At 38.4% G+C, this 25,178-nt stretch overlaps 2 protein-coding genes across 6 annotated transcripts in view; both read right to left on the bottom strand.

Moving 5' to 3' along the window:
• The window catches only part of LOC135197088 (PAN2-PAN3 deadenylation complex subunit pan3-like), a 331,370-nt gene extending 319,263 nt beyond the window's left edge, over positions 1-12,107 (bottom strand). For all 3 annotated transcript variants that reach the window (XR_010310552.1, XM_064224045.1, XM_064224046.1), the window contains exon 1: positions 11,752-12,107. The gene's annotated coding sequence lies outside the window, so the exon portion shown is untranslated. The remainder of the gene's footprint in view (positions 1-11,751) is intronic.
• A 4,360-nt stretch (positions 12,108-16,467) lies between these two features.
• The window catches only part of LOC135197087 (phosrestin-2-like), a 265,329-nt gene continuing 256,618 nt past the window's right edge, over positions 16,468-25,178 (bottom strand). For all 3 annotated transcript variants that reach the window (XM_064224042.1, XM_064224043.1, XM_064224044.1), the window contains 3 exons: positions 19,659-19,802; positions 18,658-18,805; positions 16,468-17,862 (listed from right to left, as the gene is read on the bottom strand). In XM_064224042.1, the coding sequence (XP_064080112.1) occupies positions 17,644-17,862; positions 18,658-18,805; positions 19,659-19,802 (511 nt within the window). In that variant the 3' untranslated portion in view covers positions 16,468-17,643. The remainder of the gene's footprint in view (positions 17,863-18,657; positions 18,806-19,658; positions 19,803-25,178) is intronic.

The following is a 25,178-nucleotide window of genomic DNA, read 5'->3' as shown; positions in this document are numbered from 1 at the left end:
TCCAGAGACATGTTTCTGGCATTTCTATTAAATTTGCCTATAGTTAAACACAGCATTGTCATTAAACATGTTGTTAACATGGATTACAAATTTTTTGGGGGATGATAATTCTCCACAAAATTTTGTATATCATTCCACTTTGCAAACATGTCCCTAATCACTGAAGTAGGCACATTATGTATGCCCATTCGTTTATTGAATTTTTCAAACCAGCCTCTGCTGGCCTTAAATTCACTGACAGCAGCGCTTGTTGTTGGTATTTTCTCACTGAGGTTGGCCTGCAACTTCCTCCAACACTTTGTTATGGGTTCTTTCTTAGGAGAAACAAATAAGGTCCAAAGATGAGGTAAGAGCTTTGCTGTGCAGTATAAATACTTTTAATGTTCGTACCGGACACAGTTGCATTTCCAACTCATCACCTGCAACTAAGTCCTCTAAGGACGAAACTTCAAATGTTCTTGGCAGCGGATTCAACATCAACTCTGACTATGCCACAAATTCAGGTAAATATGAGAGAAATATGTCTTGTCCCAATAATGATACCGTTCTAGCCACTGCCTGGAGGAACAACACCTTCTTCATTAATTCCCTTAACGATAAGGTTTCTACAGGTTCAAACACCGGACAGCTCAACAATTTCAATACAACCGCTCATTGCCACGATGGAGCCTGAAGCGGAATAACTAGTCACTCAATTCTAAAAGATCTCAACAGATCATGTAAGATCAAACTGCTAGCAATTTCTGGTAGGTGGAATCTAATAGTGCTATAGTGCTACTGAGCATTGATCTGTATCCAGCAATCGTTAAGTATGCCTAGTTTTTCTTTTTCCTCAAGAATAAGAGGAATTCTGCTACTTTTGCGATTGTCGGGCGAGAAATGTTATGTCCCTCCTTCCGGCACCAGTACAGTACATCGCCCATCTAGCTTAATAAAGCTTTCTCGTTGAACTTCTTAAACAGAAAGACAGCTGTCGAACCACTGCTTTAGAGAGACCTGAATGTCGAGCTGCTTGCTGGACAGTCTCCAAGCAGCTAGCTTCAGCATGTGGAGGTTCCGGTGGAAGCAATAGAAGTGTGGCTGTTTGAGTAGATCTTTCCTCTCTGGAAGGAGCACCGGGGCTTCTGTTAACATTTCCAGAAGGTTTGGAAACCAAGGTCTCTGCAACCAGAAAGGGGATATCAAAGTCATCTGTGTGTTGGAACTGTTCCTGAGCTTTACTAGAACTTGATGAATCAGGCCAAAAGGAGGGAATGCATGCACCTGCAGATTGTCCCAAGAGTGCACCATTGCATCTGTCCCGCACAACATTGGGTCCGTTACCGGGGAAAAATATACTGGCAGACAAAAGTTCAGTCTCGTGGCAAATAGATCCACTGTTGCTGGCCACCTTAACAAATGTTGCACCTCTTCCTGTACTAGTGTCCATTCTCTCCTAAAATCCTCCTGTGACCAACTCAATGTGCCTGCTAAGACATTGAGTTTCCCCAACATGAATTGGGGAATGAGGGAAACCCTGCGATCTTTGCACCAACGAAGCACCCTTTGCGCTACATCGTTTAGTACCAGCGATCTCGTTCTTCCTTCCTTCTTTGGTATGCCATGACGTTGCCCAAGAATAGAGCTACTACTTTGCCTATTACTAGCTGCAAGAAATAATTTAAAGCTTCTTCCACTGCTCACAGCTCCCGAAAATTTATGGATTGATCTCAATCCAGATCCCTCCAAAACCTGCTGGCCTGAGCTTCCTCTAGGGTTGCACCCCAACCCCGATCTTCATACAGACACACATCTGGAAGGGGGAGGTCCAATCTTACACCGATGGTCACATGATGTTTTTCTGACCAACACCAAAATCCTTCAGGCAAGATCGTCCCAGACTACCACTGCGTTCTCTTCAGCCATTCCTGAGACATATCTGCAGAGAACGCATCCGGAGACGAGACCCTAGAACTAGAAGCAAGAGAAAGGATATTCTTCCTAACAAGCTCTTCCATACAATCACTAGTTGATCTCTGTCTAACATAAATACTTCCAGCTGATGTAGGACCGACAGTAATCATTCGTGTCGGGAAAACCCTCAAACGACGCATCTAAATCTTCATCCCTAAGTAGATTTTCACCTGACATGGAATTAGAGAACGCTTGTCGAAATTGATCCAAATCTCTAAGTATTTTCTGAGAGAACAGAGAGATAAACACACACTCTCTCTCTCTTTACTGAGATGAAAGTGTTTTTATGGTACTAGTATGTAAAATGTTTATTGATATTTTCTGTTGTTAATAATAATAATAATAATGATAATAATAATAATAATAATAATAAAACTGTAATTACAAAATTCGTATGTGGTAGTATTTTAAAGAGATAAAAATGACCTTTCCATTTCACTTATGTAAGGATAACTCCTCTCTCTTACTGTGATAAGAGAATTTTTATGGTAGATGCATGTGTTTATTAATATTTTCAAATAATAATAATAATAACATAACTGACTTCAAATGAAAATTCTTCCCTTCATCTTTTTCTGTATCAATTTCCCTACCTTCTCGTAACTCCAGTGACGCTTGGAGCTGGGAAACAGTGCCATACATTGGTCAATGAATTTAATGGTTTTTATGCAATCTCTCTCTCTCTTACTGAGGAGATTCTTTTTATGGTACATGCATGAAGTTTGTTATTAATACTTTCCAATAATACTATATGTGTAATAATAATACTATAAATGTAATTACAAAATTCATATGTGATTATTTTAAATACAATAATCTTTCCATTTCCCTTTTTTAATTACTGTAAGGACAACTCTCTCTCTCTCTCTCTCTCTCTCTCTCTCTCTCTCTCTCTCTCTCTCTCTCTCTCTCTCTCTCTCTCTCTCTCAGCAAAAGAATTGATATACAAACATAATTGTTCAGTCCTCTCTTCCTCCCTTCTCTGGAATAGATATATGTATTTATGGGAGGAGAAATAAATGTTGCCTATAAATGATGTCGTAAGAAGTTATTCTCTCTCTCTCTCTCTCTCTCTCTCTCTCTCTCTCTCTCTCTCTCTCTCTCTCTCTCTCTCTCTTATTGGCTGTTTATATATTTCTAATAGTAAAATGTTTATGATGACTTTGGAATGATATTAATAATACCAATTCAATGGTATCTTTGATGTAGGATGATACTTTAAGTATACATTTGGTATTTGAACTTTCAAGATAGGCAGATATGGGCATTTTTAGAGGGGAGTTCTAACTATTCACGGGTTTGCGCTATTTGCAGGGGTCCCTGGTACACATCCCCCGTGAATACGGGGGGAACACTGTACTACCAGCCGACTGAGACCCAACAGATCTATGATGGGTCTCCAAGACCCTCAAGCCTTGGCTGTAAAATCCTGGGGGAGGAGGAGCACGCCTATTGCTCCCTTCACCAACAAGGACTGAATCTCTGCCAACAACGCAATCCCTCTGGTGGAAGACGGGGAATAACTGGGAAGGTATACAAGAGTCTCGGACAGAGGAGGATGAGAATGGAAAGGGACTCTGTAGCCATTCTTCAACACCTCCATAGGGACAGTAGACGAACCCTTGGACGAGAAGCGAACCGGTGATTTTACTGGTGACTTGGAAGCGGAACGGTTGCCTGGGGATACCATTCTCGAACCTTTGGAGGATCTTGATCTTTGAGCAGCAACACGTATCATGGCTTGTTGCAACTCTACAGCTGACGCTGATGAGGCAAAATTTACCATTGCCGACCCATCCTCCTCTCTGAATAGGCTGTTGGAAAGCGCCAGAGGCACCCTCAACAGAACCCTCTTGTGAATATCCAGAAAATGCGAAGACAGATGGTTCAAAATTAAATACCTCCTCTTCTTGCCGATGAAAGTAGTGCATCCAGCCGAAATATTAGCTCGGTGAGCTAAACCTGTAGAGACCGAGGTAAAAAGGTTGTTGAACAAAACCGGATCTGAAGGAACATACCCATCCTGTTTCAGACAAAACATTAAACCTGACAAAATCCACATAAAATGTGACAGAGCCTCCTGAGGGTATCCTCCAAAATACCTGCTTCACGTAAAGAGACCACAATTAACCAATTTGAAGAAGGAGCCCTAGACAGAAGCGCCTCCACCAATTCGTTGAAAGGAACCCTGGTACCCGAAGAAGGACTATTGTTTATAGAAAAAAAGTAGAACCTGATTCTAGTATAACTTTTTATGAGGATCCCAAATATGTTTCTATTTTCTTTCTACAATAAAAAATAAGAAAGTTACGGCTACCCACTACTCAGTAAAACCCCTTCCGATTAGGAAGCAAGGTTGAATCTTGTCTACCTGAACCTATGAGAGCTCTCAACCTAGTGTCCACCTCTCTCAGGGCAATCTCGACCCGACCAAACTAGACCAATTTACTAGAAGCTTGAGGATCAGAAGGCTTGGTTGAATACAACATCTCAAACATTGCCTGATTTGGCTGAATAGGTTCCTCCAGAGCCTTTGCCTGTGGATATAGTAGATGGATGAATTCCACCATCCGCTTATAGTATTCATTTTCATTAACCTGAGAAAAATAGACCTCAGGGATGGGCTCTTCTTCCAAAGAGCATTTCCCATCAGACTGGTCCGACCAAATCAAAGCAGGAACGGAGACAGGACGACCACCTGAAAAAACTACCTCTGAAGCACTGGACTCCTCTACCTCTTTATGTGCTAATGTTCTGCCCAGCGTACCTGGTCTCATACCTGAGCCAACCGCAATCAGTTGAGTAAGACCCACACAGCAAAGATACGATGACATAACACCTGAATCAGCCGTACTTTATACTACTGAACGAGCTACCCCAGTACTGAACCTACCTGCACAATCCCAGCACCATACAACGACGATGACGCAACAGCTGATTGAGCCGCAGCCGGCTGTGCAAACGCACCACCGCTCAAAGACAATGATGAAATGCCCGAACCTAACGTACCTGGATGAATCAAACCAGCACCTAAGAGCGGAGATGCCACAATACCTAACCTGCCTGACCTAGGCTGGACCACCAACCCAGTCAGATGGAAATCCAGAGCAGAGGACACATTGCTAAATGGAGGACGCGTTTACTCCCGAATAACCTGAAACCAAATCCGAACCAACACTGTACACCTTAGTCAGAGGAAGAGACGAGCCCATCGAAAAAGCTAAGAAAGAGCTTGAAGGAGAGGGGAAACGGGAAGAAACAACACTCGGAGTGACTACCAGAACACCCACCACTGAAGTTAGACAGGTGAAGAACATAATGGTCGGCACCGCAGTCAACGGTGCCCCTACTGGGAAGTACAAACTGCAGAACCCATTGAAATTGCTGACTGAAGATTACTTTCTACTCTGCTGACAGGTGGGACTCCTGATACCATTGGAACTGTTATATTCGATGGTGGAGCAATCGCATTCACTATTCCTGACGACCCTGAAGGGGCTGCCACTGAAGCATTATATCTCAAAGCCGACATAAGATGCACAGACGTACCAGTGGAAGTTTCCGCCACTGTCCGAGAAAATCGTATGCTATACGACTGCGAACTTGCTTGCCCCATGGAAAGAGCTACGGAAGCTGACAAAGTGAGGGGCTGTGCAAGCGAAGACCCAATGCCAATACCGAAGAAAAGAACTTAGAAGTTTTGGCATGCAAAGTTGGAAGAGAAGGATCAGTCACAGAAGACGAAGAAGAAGTCATAGCCATAGTTTTTAGAGAAAGAAAATAGGCAGACTTAACTCCCCCCCTGATAATCTTGATACCCCTCAGTGGTAAACTCAGGAAAGTTTTCAAGAACATGTTCAAGAACATTAACAAACCCGAAATGAAAACACTGTCTCACCAGTAACCTATATCCTTGAGACAACCCTAGCAAATTTGCAGTATACTCAGCTAAATTGAAATTTAGATCATCTGAAATACCACCACCAATGGATCTCTCCAAAGTCTTTTGTCAATGAAGACCCATTTGTTAATTTTTATATTGCTAGTATGTTTTTAAAAGATTTTAACTGTAGGACAGGCTCTGTTTTCCCCTCTCCTGATGCTGCTTCTGCCTTGCCTCTCCCTGTCCAGGTAACTGCTGGCCCAAGGGAGTCTGGTTACGGTGCCCAATCTAGGCCCTTGGATGAAGGGCTTCCTGCAACATGGCAACAACCATTGCGGAGATCCAACAGAATTCCAGCCAGAAGGATTGATAGGGAAAAGGAAATCACCTAGTTGGAAATAACTGCCCTCTTTCTTCATCACCTGGTCCATTAACAAGCTAACGACCGGTGTCAACGATCTTCAACAACTCGTTTTTAAATTCACCTCTGTACATGTAACTAACTGTTCATTTGGACTGAAGATGAACCCAGGAAAGGGTTCGAAAGCTTTTTGTAAATTCTTAAAAATCAAACACGGACTCTTAACACTTTGTATTATTGTGGACCCTTTAGAACATTACCTGCATTATACTGTCAATGTGGGATTTCTATTGAGAACATTGTTTTTACCTTCCCAGTATAAGGAAATGAATGAAGATTCGTGCGTTCAGTTTGTAAGGTAAGTGCTTTTCTGATTTACGTTCTTTACCCTTGGTGATTGTGGTATTTTATGGTAAAGACGGTGCAGTGCGATGAATTTTGTGTATTATATAAATGCGTACTGGTTTGTCACGAGTGTTGCCTTGAAACAAGTTATGGCACCCCTGCAGCTTGAGTGGTGTTTTAAAGTATAATTGATTTGTACCTACTTTTACCTTGGAAATAGGGAAATAGTGTTCTTTGTTGGTCAACTAATTCCACCAACAAATCTCTACCCCCCCCCCCCCCCTCCCCCCGTTTCCAGGTTGTACCTTCAACTCATTCAACCACTTCCCTCCGTGGAGCATATATGTGGTATATCTAGGTAATAACTCTGGGTTAAGTATTTCTTTGGAAATTACAGTTTCCCAAAGTATTTGGGTTGCTTATTAAGAATTTACTGTTACTTTTTGGGGGTAGACTGTAATTAACGCAGGGGCAGCACTAAACACGGTGAAATACATTTGACAGCCCAATCCCTATTGGCTGTCATACTCACAGGAGTTATTCTTTAAAATTACCCATACGGCTCCCTAATGGGCTGCGGTTTGCCACTACCAGAGCACAAACATAGCCACTTTGTTTACGTGTGTTCTCCCCCACCTAAAACCCTGCATTCCCAAATTCCCCCTTCATTGTTAGGTAGAGATACGAGGTAAATAACAGTTGAACCACAACAGATAACTACTTCTCCTTCATCAAAAGCACTAAAATTGTAGGAAAAACCAATTTCCAAGGTAAAAGCAGGTGTACCACTATTGCTTAGAAATACCAAGGGTAAAATACCGAATGGCCGGCCTTTATGATAGCGCGACCACCTTCCCGAAAATCTGGAAAGGTTACTCTAAGTAATAGACACACAGCGAGTATTTAGCGAGAAACTGCCGTTTCCTTTAGTATTTTCGCTGCTTATTAACAATTTAATGTTAAGTTTTTGGGGATTGGCTGTAATTAACTTAGAATTTACCTTTGAACTCTATCCTACAGTACGAAGGATCGATGGGAATGCAGGGTTTTGGATGGGGTAAAACACTTAGGGGAAGGTTTTGCCGTGTTCTGTGTTATTTCCTCTTATTCATGACATTTGAAATGCAAAATACAAGCGGAAATAAGCGATAAATAAACCGATAATGGAGCCATTCCACAGGCAAAATCCACTTAGTACTACATACTGCTATTACCATGCTGAATGCTACTGCACATGCACCATGTTATAAGGGAGCTTTTGTTTCAGACACCAACTCCTAAGTGAGAGAAATAATGGGGGTTTTGGGGGGTACTTGTATTTAACCAATCACCTTGCAAAATTAACCCTACATTGCAATAGGAACGAGTGAAGAATTTGGGAGGATTCATTTCCTCATTTGTTTTATACATAATCTAGTATTTGTTTAATATGTACATTGATGTGTTCTCTCTTCATAATTTTGCTCTAAATATCTTGCAATATTACATTACAATTGAGGGCAGGCCCCTGAAAAATAGCTAAGCGGTGGGACTAGAAGGCGGTTTTAGGACGTTTCGATACCTTTCTGTCAGTGACGTAAAATTGGACGTTGCTTTGGGATATTTCATACATGATTTATACACAGTTTATACACAAGTCACTCCCTTCTCTATCCATTATTCACGTCTGGCTATTTTCGTTTCATCATTTAGAACGCATTTCTCACTCATAAAAATTTCTTTGTTAAATAGTTAAACATCAGTACTATAGGGTCATGAATTGCATACATTTTTTACATAGTCATGATAATTAATTTGAAAATATTCGTTGATGAAAAAGTAACTAGATTCCTTACTCAAATATCAACAGTTTTGCTATGAACATTGGCTACGATTATTTCCACGTTTTCCTTTTTTTTTTATTAGTATAGGTATACAGGCAGTCCCCGGGTTACGACGGTCTCGGCTCACGACGTTCCGAGGTTACGACACTTTTCAATTATATTCATCAGAAATTATTTCCAGGGTTACGACGCATGTTCCAGGATTACGACGCCTACAAACGCTGATCTGGCAGATGAAATATGACACCAAAAATGCAAAATAATCAATATTTAAAGGTATTTTTGATGAAAAATGCAATAAGAATGCAGTTTACATAGTTTTGAATGCACCTAAAGCATTAAAAGTAAGGTTTTCTTAGGATTTTTGACAATGTTCCGGCTTTGCGACGATTTTTGGCTTACGACGCGTCTCAAGAACGGAACCCCCATCGTAACCCGGGGACTGCCTGTATTACATACAGTGTGATATACATTACATACAATGTAATGTGTATTACATGCAATGTAATGTATATTATATACATATTGTAAGTTTTGTATAATATAATGGTGTTTTAAGCAATTATTTTCCGAATTAGGACCTTTTTTTCAGTCCTGTATTATGACATCATGACATCTTGACTTTTGTACCAATTGTATAGATGAATTGCCATACTAAACTTTCTTGCAGAAAATGGTGTCTTATATATGTACACAATGCATATCTGAGAAGTTTACCAGTTATTCATGCAGATTATATCAGCTATTCATGTAATTGTTATAATCGTAACGCTCATATATCTTTACTATTTACTTTTTGGATATATGAAGATGTTTGACTGCAAGGTTACCGCTGTAGGGTGACTCAATCGCTTTCGCTCCCTGGGCCTCTTGTCTGTTTTTTCACCATAAGAAATTAATGGGGCTGAACTTGCAACAACCAGAAAGTCGTTAAAAGTTGAAAGTTAGCATTGAAGCGCATGTGTTTTGATTGATATTAATTTCTCATATTAATTTCTGTAAAAGATTTTGTGATTTTTCATTGTAACATGTTTGCATTTCTTAAATGTACAGGATACAAGTACTTTTCTTAATTATGTTAGGTATTGTGGAAAAAAAAAAGATGTGCTTCTCAAAACAGGAGGTATGTTATGGAGTGGGTATTTTTCAGGAAATTATATCTAAATTTTGCTAAACTTTATATTTCTTAAGTGTAGGTTACTTATAGATTTCCTGTCATAAGGCTATGCTGCTTATTCCTACTGAAACTAGTTGTGATATAGAGATCAGGGATTTTTATAATTTTGTATCTCAAGAGCCAGCAGGAAAAATGAAAATCAGCAGTACCTAGCTGGCTCCTGATATACAATCTTCACGTGTTACTAGTGATCGTATAACATTATAATTTTGTATTCAGCAGATATATTATATATATATATATATATATATATATATATATATATATATATATATATAATCAGAATTTATAGTTTGAACTATAATTTAACCTTTCATCGTGAATTTTATTTCACATGTAATTCACTGTTGCCAAATGGTATGTGTTCACCCTCCAAACTAGGTATAAGACTTACACAAAACGTGGAAATTAGTCTACGTATTTGTATTATATATACATATATGTTAAAGCAATTTTATCATTATTGCATTACTATGACTACTAAAATTCATGGAAACAGTTCATAGTAAATGCATCGGCGTATGTGTGAAGTTCCAATAATTAGGCAACGATGACATTTTGCCATTCCTAGCATGCAAACATTAAAGGTTATATTTATTTCTGGCATACAATTTTTAGAAATAAAAAAAATTCAAAACCGTAATATAGACTTGAATCAATGAAAAGTATGTACTAGAAAAACAGAAAAAATTGTCATAAGCAATTCATTAATCCGTCGTCTGCTTGGCGATGGTTTTCAGCTGCCAGATGTACAACAAGCCTGGAAATTTTTTTCCAGCCACAACTTCACTGTCAACAAACTCTCAACGTAGTTCAAGTGCAATTTAGGCAAAAATGTGTATAATTACAATCAAAATAAGTACTGTGGAGTTTTAGTTGTGATGGCAGTAAGGATAAAACCACCGATTACAAGGTAAAAATGAATTTCAGTTCAAACCATGACCCCGGGAATAAGTAGTTTCATACTTTCACTAATATAGGCAACAAAATGTTGTTTTATTGTGCTGATTACAACTGCAATCTTAAGTAAGATCAATAAACATTACATATATACGCTAATATTGTTCAAATGAGTGCTGGGAAGGACATGAAATCCATGCCGGTTACAAATGGCACCTCAGTCGGTCGACGCCAAATTGGATTTAAAAACTGCCTTGAAAACATATTCTATAAAGACTTCACATGCTTATTTTAGTCTGTATGGCACTTTCATATATCACATTATGTTGACAAAACTTCAACCTTTTGAATGGTATGCCTAAAGATGTACTAATTGTATTTTTGGTAGATCTAGGGTACTTATCCGCTGCGGCCTAGACTGGCAGTTGCGGTTTTTCTATGCAGTTTTACCTACTGAACGAGAATTTTAAGTAATATTAATTCGGACGACTGTAATTAACCCCCCCAAGGGCCAGTACTAAACACGGCGAAGTACATTGGACGGCCACCAATCCCTAGTGGATGTCGTATCAGCGGTTACGTTCCTTGCAGTCCATGTGGACTGCTTCTGTAGAAATACCGTATTTTTGTTTCACCGATTGAATATCAAGTAAATAAGGCTGTTCCACCTGATGACGATGGATCCAAGGCGGTGTTTCCCCCTATCACAATATGTTGATGAAACTTCAATCTTTTGAATGGTATGCTTAAAGATGTAATTGTATTCTTGTTTCACCACTTAAATATCAAGTGAATAAGGGTGATCTACCAAAGTACGATGGATTCAAGGTGGTTGTTTCCACTAGTAAGGTCTATCCTGGGTTACAGGACATGTTAAAGTACTTTTTCAAGGTGGTGGTAGTGCTATGGTAGAGGGCGGCCATTCAATATTTTACCCAATATAAAATTTAAACGCTGTGTTTCACCTGTTAGTAATACATCAGCTTAGACTTTGGTCATCATGTAGGTAGCAATAGGAAGGCTGAAATAGGTAGCCTGTGGCCTACTAGGCTACCTAACATAGAAAAAAAATAAATAGTAAATACTAAATGGAAACATTGCCTAGCCTGGTAGGTAGTTGATCAGAGATATTCCCAACTATAGCCTGTACAAAATCTACGATGAAAAAACCAAGGAGATCAATGACCTGCATCCCTCTCTTGCAAATTGCTGAGGCTGCACCTAAGTAGGTTATCGGCTCAGGATAACCCACTTGCCCGAAAGTTCACGACTGATGTTGAAACAAAACGTAGCCAAGGGTTATATGTACCTTTCCCGAATTCTATTTTGACGTCACTTTCTCTTCCGATATATGTCTCCTCATGTCTTACTCTTAAGGTTGTCATTCACAACAGAACAAACTCTGTTAAACGGACCGTTCTTTCAACGAATGACCAATCAGCTGTTTGTAGGTGAGCTCTGCACCACACACCAAATCCAATTCTCCGTTCGAGTCTCACTTCCACTTATTGCAAATTTCACGTGAAAACCACATGGAACCGATACTTCTCGTCCTAGGGCTTAATCGCGTACGTATTGTCACTTGTTGAGTGTATGGGTCTTTTTGACAGATATTTAACACCAACAGATATGTAAACACATCCCGGAGACTGCGGAGAAGCGCTGAAGTGAAGCTACAAAACAACGGAACAAAAGAGCATCGGAAAAACATTCGTTAGGGGATTTTCTCTTCTGAGGGATGAGTTGCTGTTGGATACGTTTCTTTTAGTGAAGACTGTGATAACATCACTTTATTATTAATATTGGCAAGATTTGGTGCTTATGCAAATATAGAATATTTGATTTTTAATAAAATATGTTTATTATATATTTTTTTACATACTCTGAGGTCATTATATTTGCTTTTTTGGCGATCATTTATTGTGAAGATAAATGAAAGCTACTTTTACATCCCTGGGAGCACAACTAGTGCTAACGTTCCCTCATAACCAGTCGCTCTAAATATATTCTGAATTGTCAACTACCATCTCGGATCCTATCATATTACTCCACTTATACAATCACAAACATAATCAAACAAACTAACAAACATAGCGTACAATATATTGCACAACGGTCGTAAGTAATCAATTGAATTGCTTTGTAATACGATCTACATTTCAGTTTTTTCGGCCAGTGTAAAATGACAGATTATTTTTTTTCCTGTTAGTTGCCTTTCCAACGACCGGCCTTTTAAATGAGAAAAAAAAAGTTGCGGAAAACTAGCCGTGATTTCTCAGTTCAAACATCCTTGACTCAACTGCAGGCTTAGAATGCGTAGGAGAGCAAATAACTTTCACTGTTTACCTCTTACTTCTCAGGATTTTGTTGTTTGATCAAAAAATAATTAATTCTTTATTTCACAATATTGTTTTTGAATATTGATAGTCTTTGATGATTGGTTCACCTTTGAATTTTGAAAGTGTTCACTCATAGTACTAGTGATGTATACTTGCGTCGTCGTACCTTGAAATTATCAAGGTTTAAGACTACTCTCCCTCTCTCAACGATACTGTTCTAGGTCACTCAGACACAATTCAGTTCGTTTTACTTACTATAGTTTGAAATTATCTTTCTTCATCCCGATAGTAATGCATTATAAACCCGTCAGATCGATTAGTATATTGCTGCTATATAGTTAGTGTTGGGGAGTGTAAATCCACATGCTAATTGTTTGTCTTTCACCGCCTTCCCGTAGGGGGTATCGCCGTCAGTGCACCCCACGTGATGGACTACAGGCATTACTTAATATTCATTGCAGCGTTCCTTTGGCCCCAAGCTACAACCCCCCCCCCACCCCCCCCCCCCACCCCCTTCCATTCATTTTGCTGTACCTCCGTTCATATTCTCCTCCATCTTACTTTTCACCCTCTCCTAAGAATTGCTTCACGTTGCAACTGCTAAATTTTCCTCCCGTTACATTTCTTCACTCTAAATTTCCGTTTCAGCACTGAATTACCTCATATTCTATTCAGTTCTTCCATCAGCACCTTCTGATAGACTTCTTACGAGCCTTTATATTTTTTAAAAATTCTAATTAAGTTTAAATTTACTCTTGTAAGTTATCGCACCAGGCATTTTTTTTTTTATAACTAGCTAAACACAGCCACTCTATCATGACTGCTTGGTTTTCCTGGTCGTGAAGTCGATTTATTTCAATATTGGAAACTGGAATTTCCTTAGCAGTTGCCGGTGATGTGAAGATCAACGACCCTTACTCAAAGTTGTCGGAGAGGACGTTGTATTCAAGCCAGATGGGTTCATGCTTGTTGTAGGGGCGTGATTATAGTCACATGAATAATAAGAATATCATGCGACAATAAAATTTGTAAAGATTTTTTTTCTTGTTATATAGATTAAAGATTTCAGCAAAATATTTTCCCAGAGTCGATAACTTGTTCGACACCTTCAAATAATGAATATCCTCGCGGCGCTGGAAGACGTTCTAAAACTTGGCTTTTGGCCTTAATAACAAGCATCTATCCAGTCTGTCCATTCGCATCCTCCTGTAGGCTATTTAAAGACCCATGGACACAACATCTGAAGGCATGGCTTAAAAAAAAATAATTAATTCTGGTTAATGAAGTCAAAAGGATTTTATTGAGTTTTCAACATCCCGGGCCATAATTCGTCTTTTGATTATGGATGCAACCTAGACCTTGGATGCAACCAGGACTTAACGAGTAGCAAAAAAAAAAAACTAACTCCTTTGTTTACCTTTTTCCTATCGGGTGTTAGTAACATAACGGAAAACTGTTTTGGGAAATAAAAGAACTCCGAATGTGCTTTAATACTAAAGCTTTATATCGTAATTAGTTGGAAACCAGCTTAGGTAGTAAATTTAACTGTACCTTGGAAATTTTCGTTGTCTGGCCAATTGAAGACAAATATGGAAGACAGTGACAGTTTGTAATGATTAAATTTTTACGCATACCATTTATGTATAAAGCAAGGGTACAGAGTGGTATAAATTTTAATGTAAGAGGTTCATAAATGTTTTAATTTGTCTTTATCTGGGTTTGATTGAACTGAATATAAAATTTAGGCCAAAGGCCAAGCACTGGGACCTATGAGATCATTCAGCACTGCAACGGAAATTGACAGTACATACAAGGTCTAAAGGGTGTAAAAAATAGGAAAACCTACTAAAGTTTATACAACCAATAAACAGACCTGATACAAAACTGGTAACAGATGGTTTCAAGTTGGTAGAGCCGCGGTTTTTCTTAGATCTTTAAAATGCAGCTCCTAGATTATAGTACAACAAACTTCATCTTGAGCTGAGGCAGACTGAGGATTTGAAGTCTTTCAAAAACTTAACTTTTTGTTTAACCGATGCTGTGATGCGGAATATCAAACAGTGAATGTGGAATTTGCAGCGAGATCAAATACATGTGATGAATAAACTCTTAATTTGATAATGGGGTCCTGCGAGCGATATGGAAGTGGTGCGGGAAAGGAAAATGCAAGAAAGAGTAGGAAAGGAGGTACAGTAACAGGAAAGAAAGGGTTGCATTTAGGGGGGCGAAGGCAAGCTGTAAAGAACCTTAAATAATGCCTACAAGTACATCACATGAGGTGCACTAATGGCACTACCTCCATTCGGGGTTTATCCATGTTTACCAATCTTAGTAATCGGCAAAGAATGTAAAAATCACAATACTTTTCTCTGATCACTCATCCCCTCTTGGAGTAGTCGTCTTCACGAGATCTGTCCAAAAAATGGTTTTCCAATCTACCTTCGTATGCCGGCCTGCCACCTGACCATCTTTCAGTCATCTCTAAGTTGCTTCCTGGATACCAGATCTAAGATTGCATCTAATAGTCAAACTTGCCTTCGATTGTCGACTGTTCAATCCACATGACCATTTCCTCAAACTACTTCCAACAGATCAGTTTTAAAGGGATTCCAGACATTTTTCTTTCCTTCTGTTTCAACCTCCGATATTCTCTCGGTCACATTTGGTCGCTTTTTTTAAATTGTCTTCAACGGTATTAAAATTATTTTCGTTGCCTGATATGCCATGAGTATTGGATGTTTGTTCTTGGTCGTAGTCACAAACTTGCACTAGACTGAACGGAAATAAGAAGTAAAAAAGCCACAGTAATATAGATGAGTGACTACTTTTTTCAAAATAAAAAAAAAGGTTAAAAACGGAAGCTTCCGGCCGTTTGCACAACGGTCCTCCTCAGCCAACTGAATAAGAATAGGTCGTCGAAGCGGCAGTTGCCGCAGAAACGACAGGCGGCACCGATGCAGGAAGTCGTTCACCGTCCACGAATTACCTAGTCATCAGTAACGAGCACCGTACTATCGAGAGACAGCCGTTAAAAAGATCACAACAGCTATTGCACAATCGCCATTTCTTAATTTATTCCGAAAGATTGTGCGATGCTTCCCATTTTTGTCAGTTTGGCTGAAGAGGAGCGTTGTGCAAACGGCCGAAAGCTCCTCCTTTAACATTTTTTGGATTTTGAAAAATACTATAGTCGCTCATATACACTATTGTGGCTTTTTACTTATTTATTACACGGGTTTTGGTACGATACTAAACGAGAGTAAACATTGCTGCTAAGATTATAATTTTCCTCTCCATACGTGCCGAAGGAATAGAATTGCTTCGTAATTAGATGGTAATGAATGATTCATTACGATAATGTTCCATTAGTGTGAAAATATTCTCCTGGCACATGCAATAATTCAAAGAGACCGGTCATTTACTATTCGTATGCGAACTCTATAACCTGGAAAATGAAGTGTCCCAAATAATACGTAGACAACCCAACCACAAAAGTACCGGGGGACCTTGCCGAATGTTCTCTTTCCGGTCGTCTGTTTCTTATCCCGTAATTACATGGCACTAGCGATTTCGGTTGAGAGTGGCTTACTTTGAGAAGGCACAGCGTTCATAGAATTCACCGTTACATCCTTTCTACCTTTCCGCTGTCACGCATACAACAACCAGGAAAACAAAGAAAACGACTGTGAAGATTATAATCTTTATTAGGGTACCCGCTACATTAAAACATCACCATTGCAAGGAGTAGGTAGTAAGAGAGAGCGGAGGGAGGTCATGACGAGACAGAACTCGAAGTCCTACCTAAGACCTCTCTGAACATCATCACCCTCCTTCTGGGCCTCAAATATCCGAAGTAACTGGCTGGCTGTTTTTAGATGACTCTGGCCTTGTGCCAGCACGAGCCCTTGCCTTAGGGCGGCTCGCAAATGAAGGAAGGTACTCCAGGATATATTAGAGGCCTGGTGTGGACCTCTCAACTGTTAGCCAAATGAGATGTCCGAAATAGCATCACAAACACTGAATACATGAAATATAATAGATGACGTCAAGAAAGAGGAGTTAATTTTCTCTTAATGATTCTTAAGAGAGACCAACACGTTTATTTTACATAAGAAGAAATAATTAGGGAAAAACAAAATGAAATCGGAAGATTAGAATACACTTCAGTATGATCTGCTTGTCAAAGAAATACTGTAACAGAAATGGATACAAAAAGGACAAGAAACATGAAAGATTAAAAGAAATGAATGTCAAAAATATGAAGTTTTCGAATAAAATGTTCTCCTGGTAATGTATTGGCACTTATTTTTTCAAGGTATACTATAATGGAAGGGCGTATCATTAAGAATATGACAGTTTCCCGTTGATAAACTTCCAAAGAATGGCAATAATCTTAAAAAGAAGCACGAGTATGATTTAGGAGGGGAATGTACGGGAGGAATATTTCCTGATGATATCACAAAGAAGTAAGTCTTCATTAGCTAAGCCTAAAACGGACTGCGTCACGGATTATGTCTTCATCATATTATTACTTAAAGCCATTAATCCATTTAAGTCTTATTTGAGGGAAATGCACTTTCTCATCACTATCTGGCACATCAAATTTGTTGCCTCTGTGTCAATCATATGCATTTTAGAAGAAGAATAAAATATTATAAAGAGCGGTCACATCAGCCTTCCAAAAAGAACTGAAATTTCCTATTTTTCTGAACTGAAGTAAAATCTTATTTTACTGGGTACAAAACGAATGATTTTTATATTCCAAAACCAAAGTCATTTTGGAAGTCACTGACCAAAAGAAGGAGGAAATTACAAAATAAAGAGAGAGAGAGAGAGAGAGATCAGACGTTAGAAGAAGGAAATCACTTCTTGCTCGCGGAGTCTGCTGGCGACTTGCCGCCATCCTCAACTTTGCTCTTCGAGAAGGGATCGTCGTGAATGGGGGCGTCAAGAGAGTCCACAGACTTCTGGGTGTCCATCAGGTTCAGGTTGTCGGAGACTGACATCCTGTGGCAGTCCTCGATCACAAGGCGGGTGGATTCATCAAGGCTCTCGGGCTGGCCTGCCCTCAGCGTTTCAGCCTAAATAAAAGGATTAAGGTTATTTGTAGAGGGTTGTTACTCTATCGACTGTTGACATTCATAAAATAAAAAACTGCTGCGAAATAAGAAATGGCAATTTCATTGGGAAAAGCTCTGTTCACAAGGAATGTAATGTGTTCATTCATTTTCTTCTAGCCCATGTTGCCCAACGCCAACGTAAAAGCCTCACTCATTTTTCTTTCTTACAACAATACAACATTCAAAAATTGGGAAACGGTCCAACTCTTTAACGTCATTTCAAAAAGCGTATAACATTTAAAGTTATTTAAAAGTGTAATGGTGCCTAAAGTAACCTTCATAAAACATTTACAGAAAGCATAGAAATTCTGTGACGTTGAAACTATATCTCTTGTACTTTAAGACAAAGGAATCCCTTTTCGGTTCCAAATATAATATGTAGCAGTAAAGTCATTGGTCCAGGGTGTTTAGTCTCTTTAAGATGTATTCTTGTATCAACGGTCATGGAAAGATGCAATGGATATAGGACTGAGAAAAACAAACAGTTATAAAAGTATATATGCTCATAAAAAATACCTAATTGATATACGTAGATATTTTCCCCTTCATTGTTAATTTTTCGCATCCACAAGAAAAAAAAATTAAAAATCAACAAAACCTTGCTCGGTTTCTACAGATATGAATGCCCTACTTAAAACTAGTCACGATTACAAGTCAATCTTAAAAACAGTTTATTTGCATTGACGCTTACACCTCAGTTACCTTCTATTGCTTTCTTTGTTTCCAAGCAGCCTTCAAAAGAAGGGGAGGACTTACCCTGGTCAAATCCTCTGGGGGAGGGTTCATGAGGGTGAAAGGGACCTCAGCTACCAGATCTCCTCCGAGAGTGCCCATGGTGAGTTTCACTTTAGCCACATAAGATACCACCACGCCGAACTGCTCCCGGTGATCCGGATTGGTGAATCTGAAAAAGGTGACTCACAGTAAGTAACAGACAGATAGTGTAAGAGATTGATGAACAGAATGGCGGCGTTCAATTTTAGTCCAAATTATGATAACTGTCATTTAATGAGTTCCACGCTACAAGGTTACATCTTCAGGGGTTACTGATGCAGGGTCACCAAAAACGACCAAATATGACCGGAATTCTATTGCCTCCTGGTTGCTTTTTTCTTGACTAGTCTGAGAGATCACTTCATTTTGGTGCTTCATTTAGATGGCTACTATTGACAAAAGAAAATGATAGCAACCCTTAACTTTCCAAAAGAGTATCGACAGATGTGACGGCTGGTTAACAGTATGAAGATTTTAGAGCAAATAAAAGTTCACATGAATGGTATTTTTATTTGCTCAGACAAATTTTTACTCAAGGACCTAATTTCAACTTGTAAACCATTCAGTTTCTGGACCCCATTTCCAATGGGTCTGTTATGACTATTTCAAGATGACAAACGTTTTTCATTTACCCAGTTTATGGGGCGAGAGTTACACAAATTAATGAAAAAGCGACACCTCACTGTTTTAACCTTGAGACATTCATGTCTTTCAACTGACCTCAGTACTCTCCGGCACACCACTATTATACTTATGTTGTGCTTCCTTGGTCTTGAATGAAGGCGAACAAACCAAAACACTTGAACAAAAACATTCAAACATTGTGGATGGCATTAACAGTGTGATTTAAAACACGACTATAGTTTTTTAGGATCGCTTATTCCCAGGGAACAAATGAATGGTTTTCTTGGTAAATAGCCGTAGGAATGCACCTTTTGCAAAAGCTCCTATAAAACTGCAAATTGTTCCCGTTCTACACTTACAAGGTAGAAGAAGCCAAGTTTGTCTCTTCGGCCTTGAGTCGTCCATCCATGGCTACCCCTCGACGTTCGAGGTTGTTCTCCAGTTTTGGTAGCAGTCCGAAGGTACGACTCAGTCCCGCTCCTGGTACCACGGGACATCCTTCTCTGTAACGGAAGGACAATTAGGAACGAATTGCTATATACTTGCAATTATGCAATTAGAACAACATCTACAGGTTATATACAGTTACACTACTGGGGTATTTATGACTCATGGGGCATAAAGGACGAAAACCATGGATTTTTCACTTTACGAAAAAAGAATATGGGAAAAATGTAATCTTGTGTTCAGTTTTCTTGTAATGGACCATTGCTTGAAATACACTAGATACGTATATATATACTAATAGTAGATATATATAATATATATATATATATATTAAATAAACATATTAGAATTATATTAATATATATATATATATATACATATAACATATAATATATATTATAAGATTATATATATAATAATATACATATATATAAATATAAATATATAAATATCTATACATTATAATGTAATATAATTATAATTATACTAATATTATATATATGGGGATCATATATACTATATATATATAATATAATAACACACACAATACATACTGACAGAGAGAGAGAGAGAGAGAGAGAGAGAGAGAGAGAGAGAATTTAATACCCTCAACTAACATATTATGTGACTACCTTCTCAAAGGAGATTAGAGACTGATGCACCGCAATACCTTTGAGTAGCGTATATATAGCTTCCAAAGGGAGAAAAGGAGGGCGGTAAAGTAATACCCATGAAAGTCACCGATGACCGGACCAAGGAGAGACTTCAAAGGCACGTCTACTTGGAGGACAGGGCAGCTCTCTCAATCCGTATAGTCCTCGACCTTGAAGGAGTTCATCTGGAGCTCTCCGTGTTTAATCTCGGCGGTCGAGTGTTGCCGTAACTACTCTCTAGAGGATAAGCTCATTTTCTGTCCTCCGGAGAAGTGGAAGCGTGTGATTTGTACATAATGGGAGTTTGAGCTGGATTAATTGATTTATCTGACGTCAAGGGCGCGACAGTTCAAGGCAGGAGGTCAAGGACACATCACAGAAGCCGTATTGGAAGGAAGGTCTTGATTCCAACCGTCGAAATAATGCCTTGATATAATTAAACATATACGCTATGTATGCGATGACATTAAGCACTTTTTTTTCACAGTTCATAATGTCACTAACTGGTGCCAAGAAGGTTCCATGTTTATTTATTTATTATTTATTTATTTTTTTTTATGAAACAAATTTCCACCTTCAACAAAGTAAAGTATTACATTTCGTATTAAATCTCTTTTCTCGTTAGCTACATAAATGTAATCTAAGATTGAGGATTACTTAATCTGGATGGAATTGAATGTTACGTATGACAACAACACTTGACACTATAGTAGATTCACATGATCAACCGTGCATTTGATGTCTAGGCCAGTCCCTTACAACGTATGGGACTGGCCCAGACATCATATGCACGGTTGATATGAATCTAGTATAGTAATAAATCAAATAACGCCATTATTGTTTCACTGAATGTAATTTGAGTGAGCAGTTTCACAACACAATCACTATCAGCGACATCGTTTTGTAAGAGTATGATAACGGACCCATTTTAGGTTGTCAGTGACTAGGCCTTGACGGAGGTAAGCGATCTCCCAAAAGGCTCTTGTCTTCAGGGCGGTTATCTATCGCCAGCATCATGAGGTTGTCGTTGTCAACCCCTGCCCCCACAACCCCCCCTACCACAATCGCCTGATGAACAAGAAGGGAAGCAGCTAGAATACGTAGCTACTGAAGGGAAGGCGAGTCTCTTCTTAAAGCAGTAGAGAAGTCAGCTTTTAACAAGAACCCATCTGCTGCTGGAACTTAATATAATAGAATTTACGCTGAAACGTATGAATCAAGTGTTAGGAGAGGGTGGAAAGTAAGATGGAAGAAAGAGAATATGAAAGAAGGTACAGCAAAAGGAACGGAAGGGGTTGCAGCTATGGGCCAAAGGGACGCTGTAAAGAACCTTAAGTAATGCCTGCAGTGCACCGCATGAGGTGCCCTGACGGCACTCACTACCCTCCAACGGTATCTACTGTTTCAAACATACAACATATATATAGATAATATATATATATATATATATATATATATATATATATATATATATATATATATATATATAATGATCATCTATCGTTTGAATCTGCGATGCTTCTATTTGCTGCTGAGCTCAATCAATGACACACACACACACACACACACACACACACACATATATATATATATATATATATATATATATATATATATATATATATATATATATATATATATATATATAATCGGTTATAAAATGCTCAGTTGAGTGCCCTCTGTAGTCTCCCCGTTTTTACACACGAAGGTGGTGGGCGAAATAGAATTTTCTGCAAAGGCCTTTCATTCCATACTCATTGTTACTATAGCAATAGGCCTAAGAAAACGCCATCCAATTTTACCTGCTTTCCAACCATAAAGACACCAACAGGGTGAGGAGGCTCAGAGTTGTTCCCTTATGTTATGTTTCTTTTGGTAAAATACAAATGCTATTTTGAAAGTTTTGAAGAATAAGTGAAATGGAATGGAATATAGAGTTTAAGCCAAAGGCCAATCACTGGGACATTTGAGGTCATTCAGCGCTGAAAGAAATTGAGAGTAGGTGGGTTTGAAAGGCGTAACAGGAGGAAAACCTCAAAGCAGTTGCACTATGAAATAATCGTTAGGGAAGTGTGGATAGCGAGATGGAAGAAAGATAATATGAACGGAGGTACAGTAAAAGGAATGAAGGAAGTTGCAGCTAGGGGCCGAGGGGATGCTGCAGATAACCTTTAGTAATGCTTACAGTGCATCGCGTGAGGTATACTAAGAACACTATCCCCCTGAAGTGAAGCAATCCTAAAAATTCGGTTATGAAACCTGATTCAATATCTGACAAGTCAGTGACTTCCCCTCAACTACCAGAGAAGACAATTTATATCATGAACGTCTTCCGAAGCTACTCAATGACATTTTGTAAATGGAGGTGACTGAAGATGCTATAGACACATTTTCCTTGATCACGCACCGTGACGTGGTCTATGGGAATTCGGACTACACTTACTCTCGAAGAGCTTTCCTAAATGATCACCTAACTATCCACTCTGTTCTGTTGTCAATCAACACATTTTTCAAGTTTCAATTGTGTCCTCATTCACGGATTTAATCAGCACCTTTAACAAAAAAAATGGTTAACAATATCTATGACGTTTCTCTTATTTAACGAGTTACATCTGGATCAGAAGCACACCAATGCCACAAAAATATCACACTCCGAGGGGAGAATGTTTGCCATCCGACAATTTTAAAATGGCTTATTGTCTTTGGTGTTTTAGCAGTACCAAATACATTTTGAAATTAAACTTTCCTCGAAAAGCAAGTCAGGCGATGCCTTCCACGAATAAGTCATTTTTCAACTATCGAAAGATGCCTTGAAATTCCTGAAAGGAATCTTCGTAGTCATCGTCTCCAGTTCGTTATTTGAACTTCCAGGCCAAACCGTTCTTGTCAATGACTTCTTGCTGGGGAACTGAGCTTTAGACTTCAACGCAAATAGTTACAACAAGTGTCTTATTAACTGCAGAAGTCTGCATTTTATAGCGATTGAAGTTTGATCATTTGTTCCAATAATTACGTTTCATTATCAAGTGACAAAACTGATAAAAGAATATATATATATATATATATATATATATATATATATATATATATATATATATATATATATATATATATATTCATATATATATTAAGCCGAATAGAAAGACAGCTAGACTTAATCAACCAAGAGAGCAGGCATGTTTTAGAAGCCGGTATTCAACAACTGACAATATCATTGTAAATAATTAGCTAAAGGAAAAATCAACATAGTATGACAAACCACTATGTATGGCATTTGTAGATTATGAGAAAGCTTTTGATTCTGTCGAAACTTCAGCAAGGAATAGGTGAGTCTTATGTTAGAATACTTGAAGATATCTGTACGGGCATTACAGCAATCCTAAAACTACATAAAGACACTGAGAAATTTCCGATTGAGAAAAAAGTTAGACAGGGAGACCCATCTCTCCTCAATTATTCACAGCATGCCTAAATAAGAAGTTTTTAAGAATTTAGACTGCCAAAAGGTAGAATTTAACATTAATGGGGAATTCCTTAACAACTTTAGATTTGCAGATGAAATAGTTCTACTCAATGAATCAGGAGAGGAATACAAAAGATGATGGAAGATTTGGATAGAGAAAGCAGAAATGTAGGACCCAAAATGAATATAAGGAAAACTAAGATAATGTTCAATGAAAAGGCAGAGAGACAGCAAATAAGAGTTATGGACGAAACTCAAGAGATTGTTAATGATTATACATATTTAGGACAAACAGTAAGTGTTTCCCCAGGACATGAGACCGAAATTAAAAGAAGGATAAGCATGGGAAGGAGATATTTTGGTAAACAAAATGAGATTATGAAAAGTAATGTCACTTATCCTAAAAAGAAAAGTACTCAATCAGATGGTCCTACCAGTATTAACTTATGCAACCAGAAACTTAGAGCCTTACTAAAGCCTTAGAACATAAGCTAGTTACAACTCCAAGAGATATGAAAAGAATAATGATGGGAATAACACAAAGACAGAAAAAGAGCAACATGGATACGAGATCAAACTAAAGTAGGGGATATTCTAACAAAAAGTAAGAAAAAGAAATGGACGTGGGCAGGACATATAGTGAGAATGTCAGAAGATAATAGATGGACAAAAAGAATAAGAGAATGGGTCTCTAGAGATTGCAAATGAGTCAGGGGAAGGAAGAGAAGATGATGGATTGACGAGCTAAGAAAATTTGCGCGTATAGAATGGCATAGAAAGACCATAAACAGAAGGGAGTGGAAGGACATGTCTGAGGCCTTTGTCCTGCAGTGGACTAGAAATGGCGGATGATATATATATATATATAATATATATATATATATATATATATATATATATATATATATATATATAATCGTATAAATGTAAGTGTATTTATAACACATATAGATACACATATGAAAATACATCAATATATCATCACACACACACACACACACACATATATATACGTATATACGATATATATATACACTATATATTTAAACTTGCGAAGTTTATATAGCGAATTTTATTGCCTATGACATAGAGGTAATTTCGTGAAGATATAAAATGGGCAACGTGGAAGAAACGTCTATGAAAAGTAGGGCAGTCAAGATTAGAAGACGACCATAGGTATTAAAATGAATGATACATAACCCTAGGTACCATCCAAGTGCTTTCGTGAGTGACCACAATAAAAATTTCGTTCGTCCTTCCAATATAAATATCCCCATAAAATCGCTGATACTAAAGGTCCAAATGAATGCAGGCCA

The sequence above is a fragment of the Macrobrachium nipponense genome, chromosome 18, assembly GCF_015104395.2.
Source record: "Macrobrachium nipponense isolate FS-2020 chromosome 18, ASM1510439v2, whole genome shotgun sequence".
In the NCBI taxonomy this organism is placed as follows: Eukaryota; Metazoa; Arthropoda; class Malacostraca; order Decapoda; family Palaemonidae; genus Macrobrachium; species Macrobrachium nipponense.
This window is presented reverse-complemented; position numbering and strand designations above follow the sequence as displayed.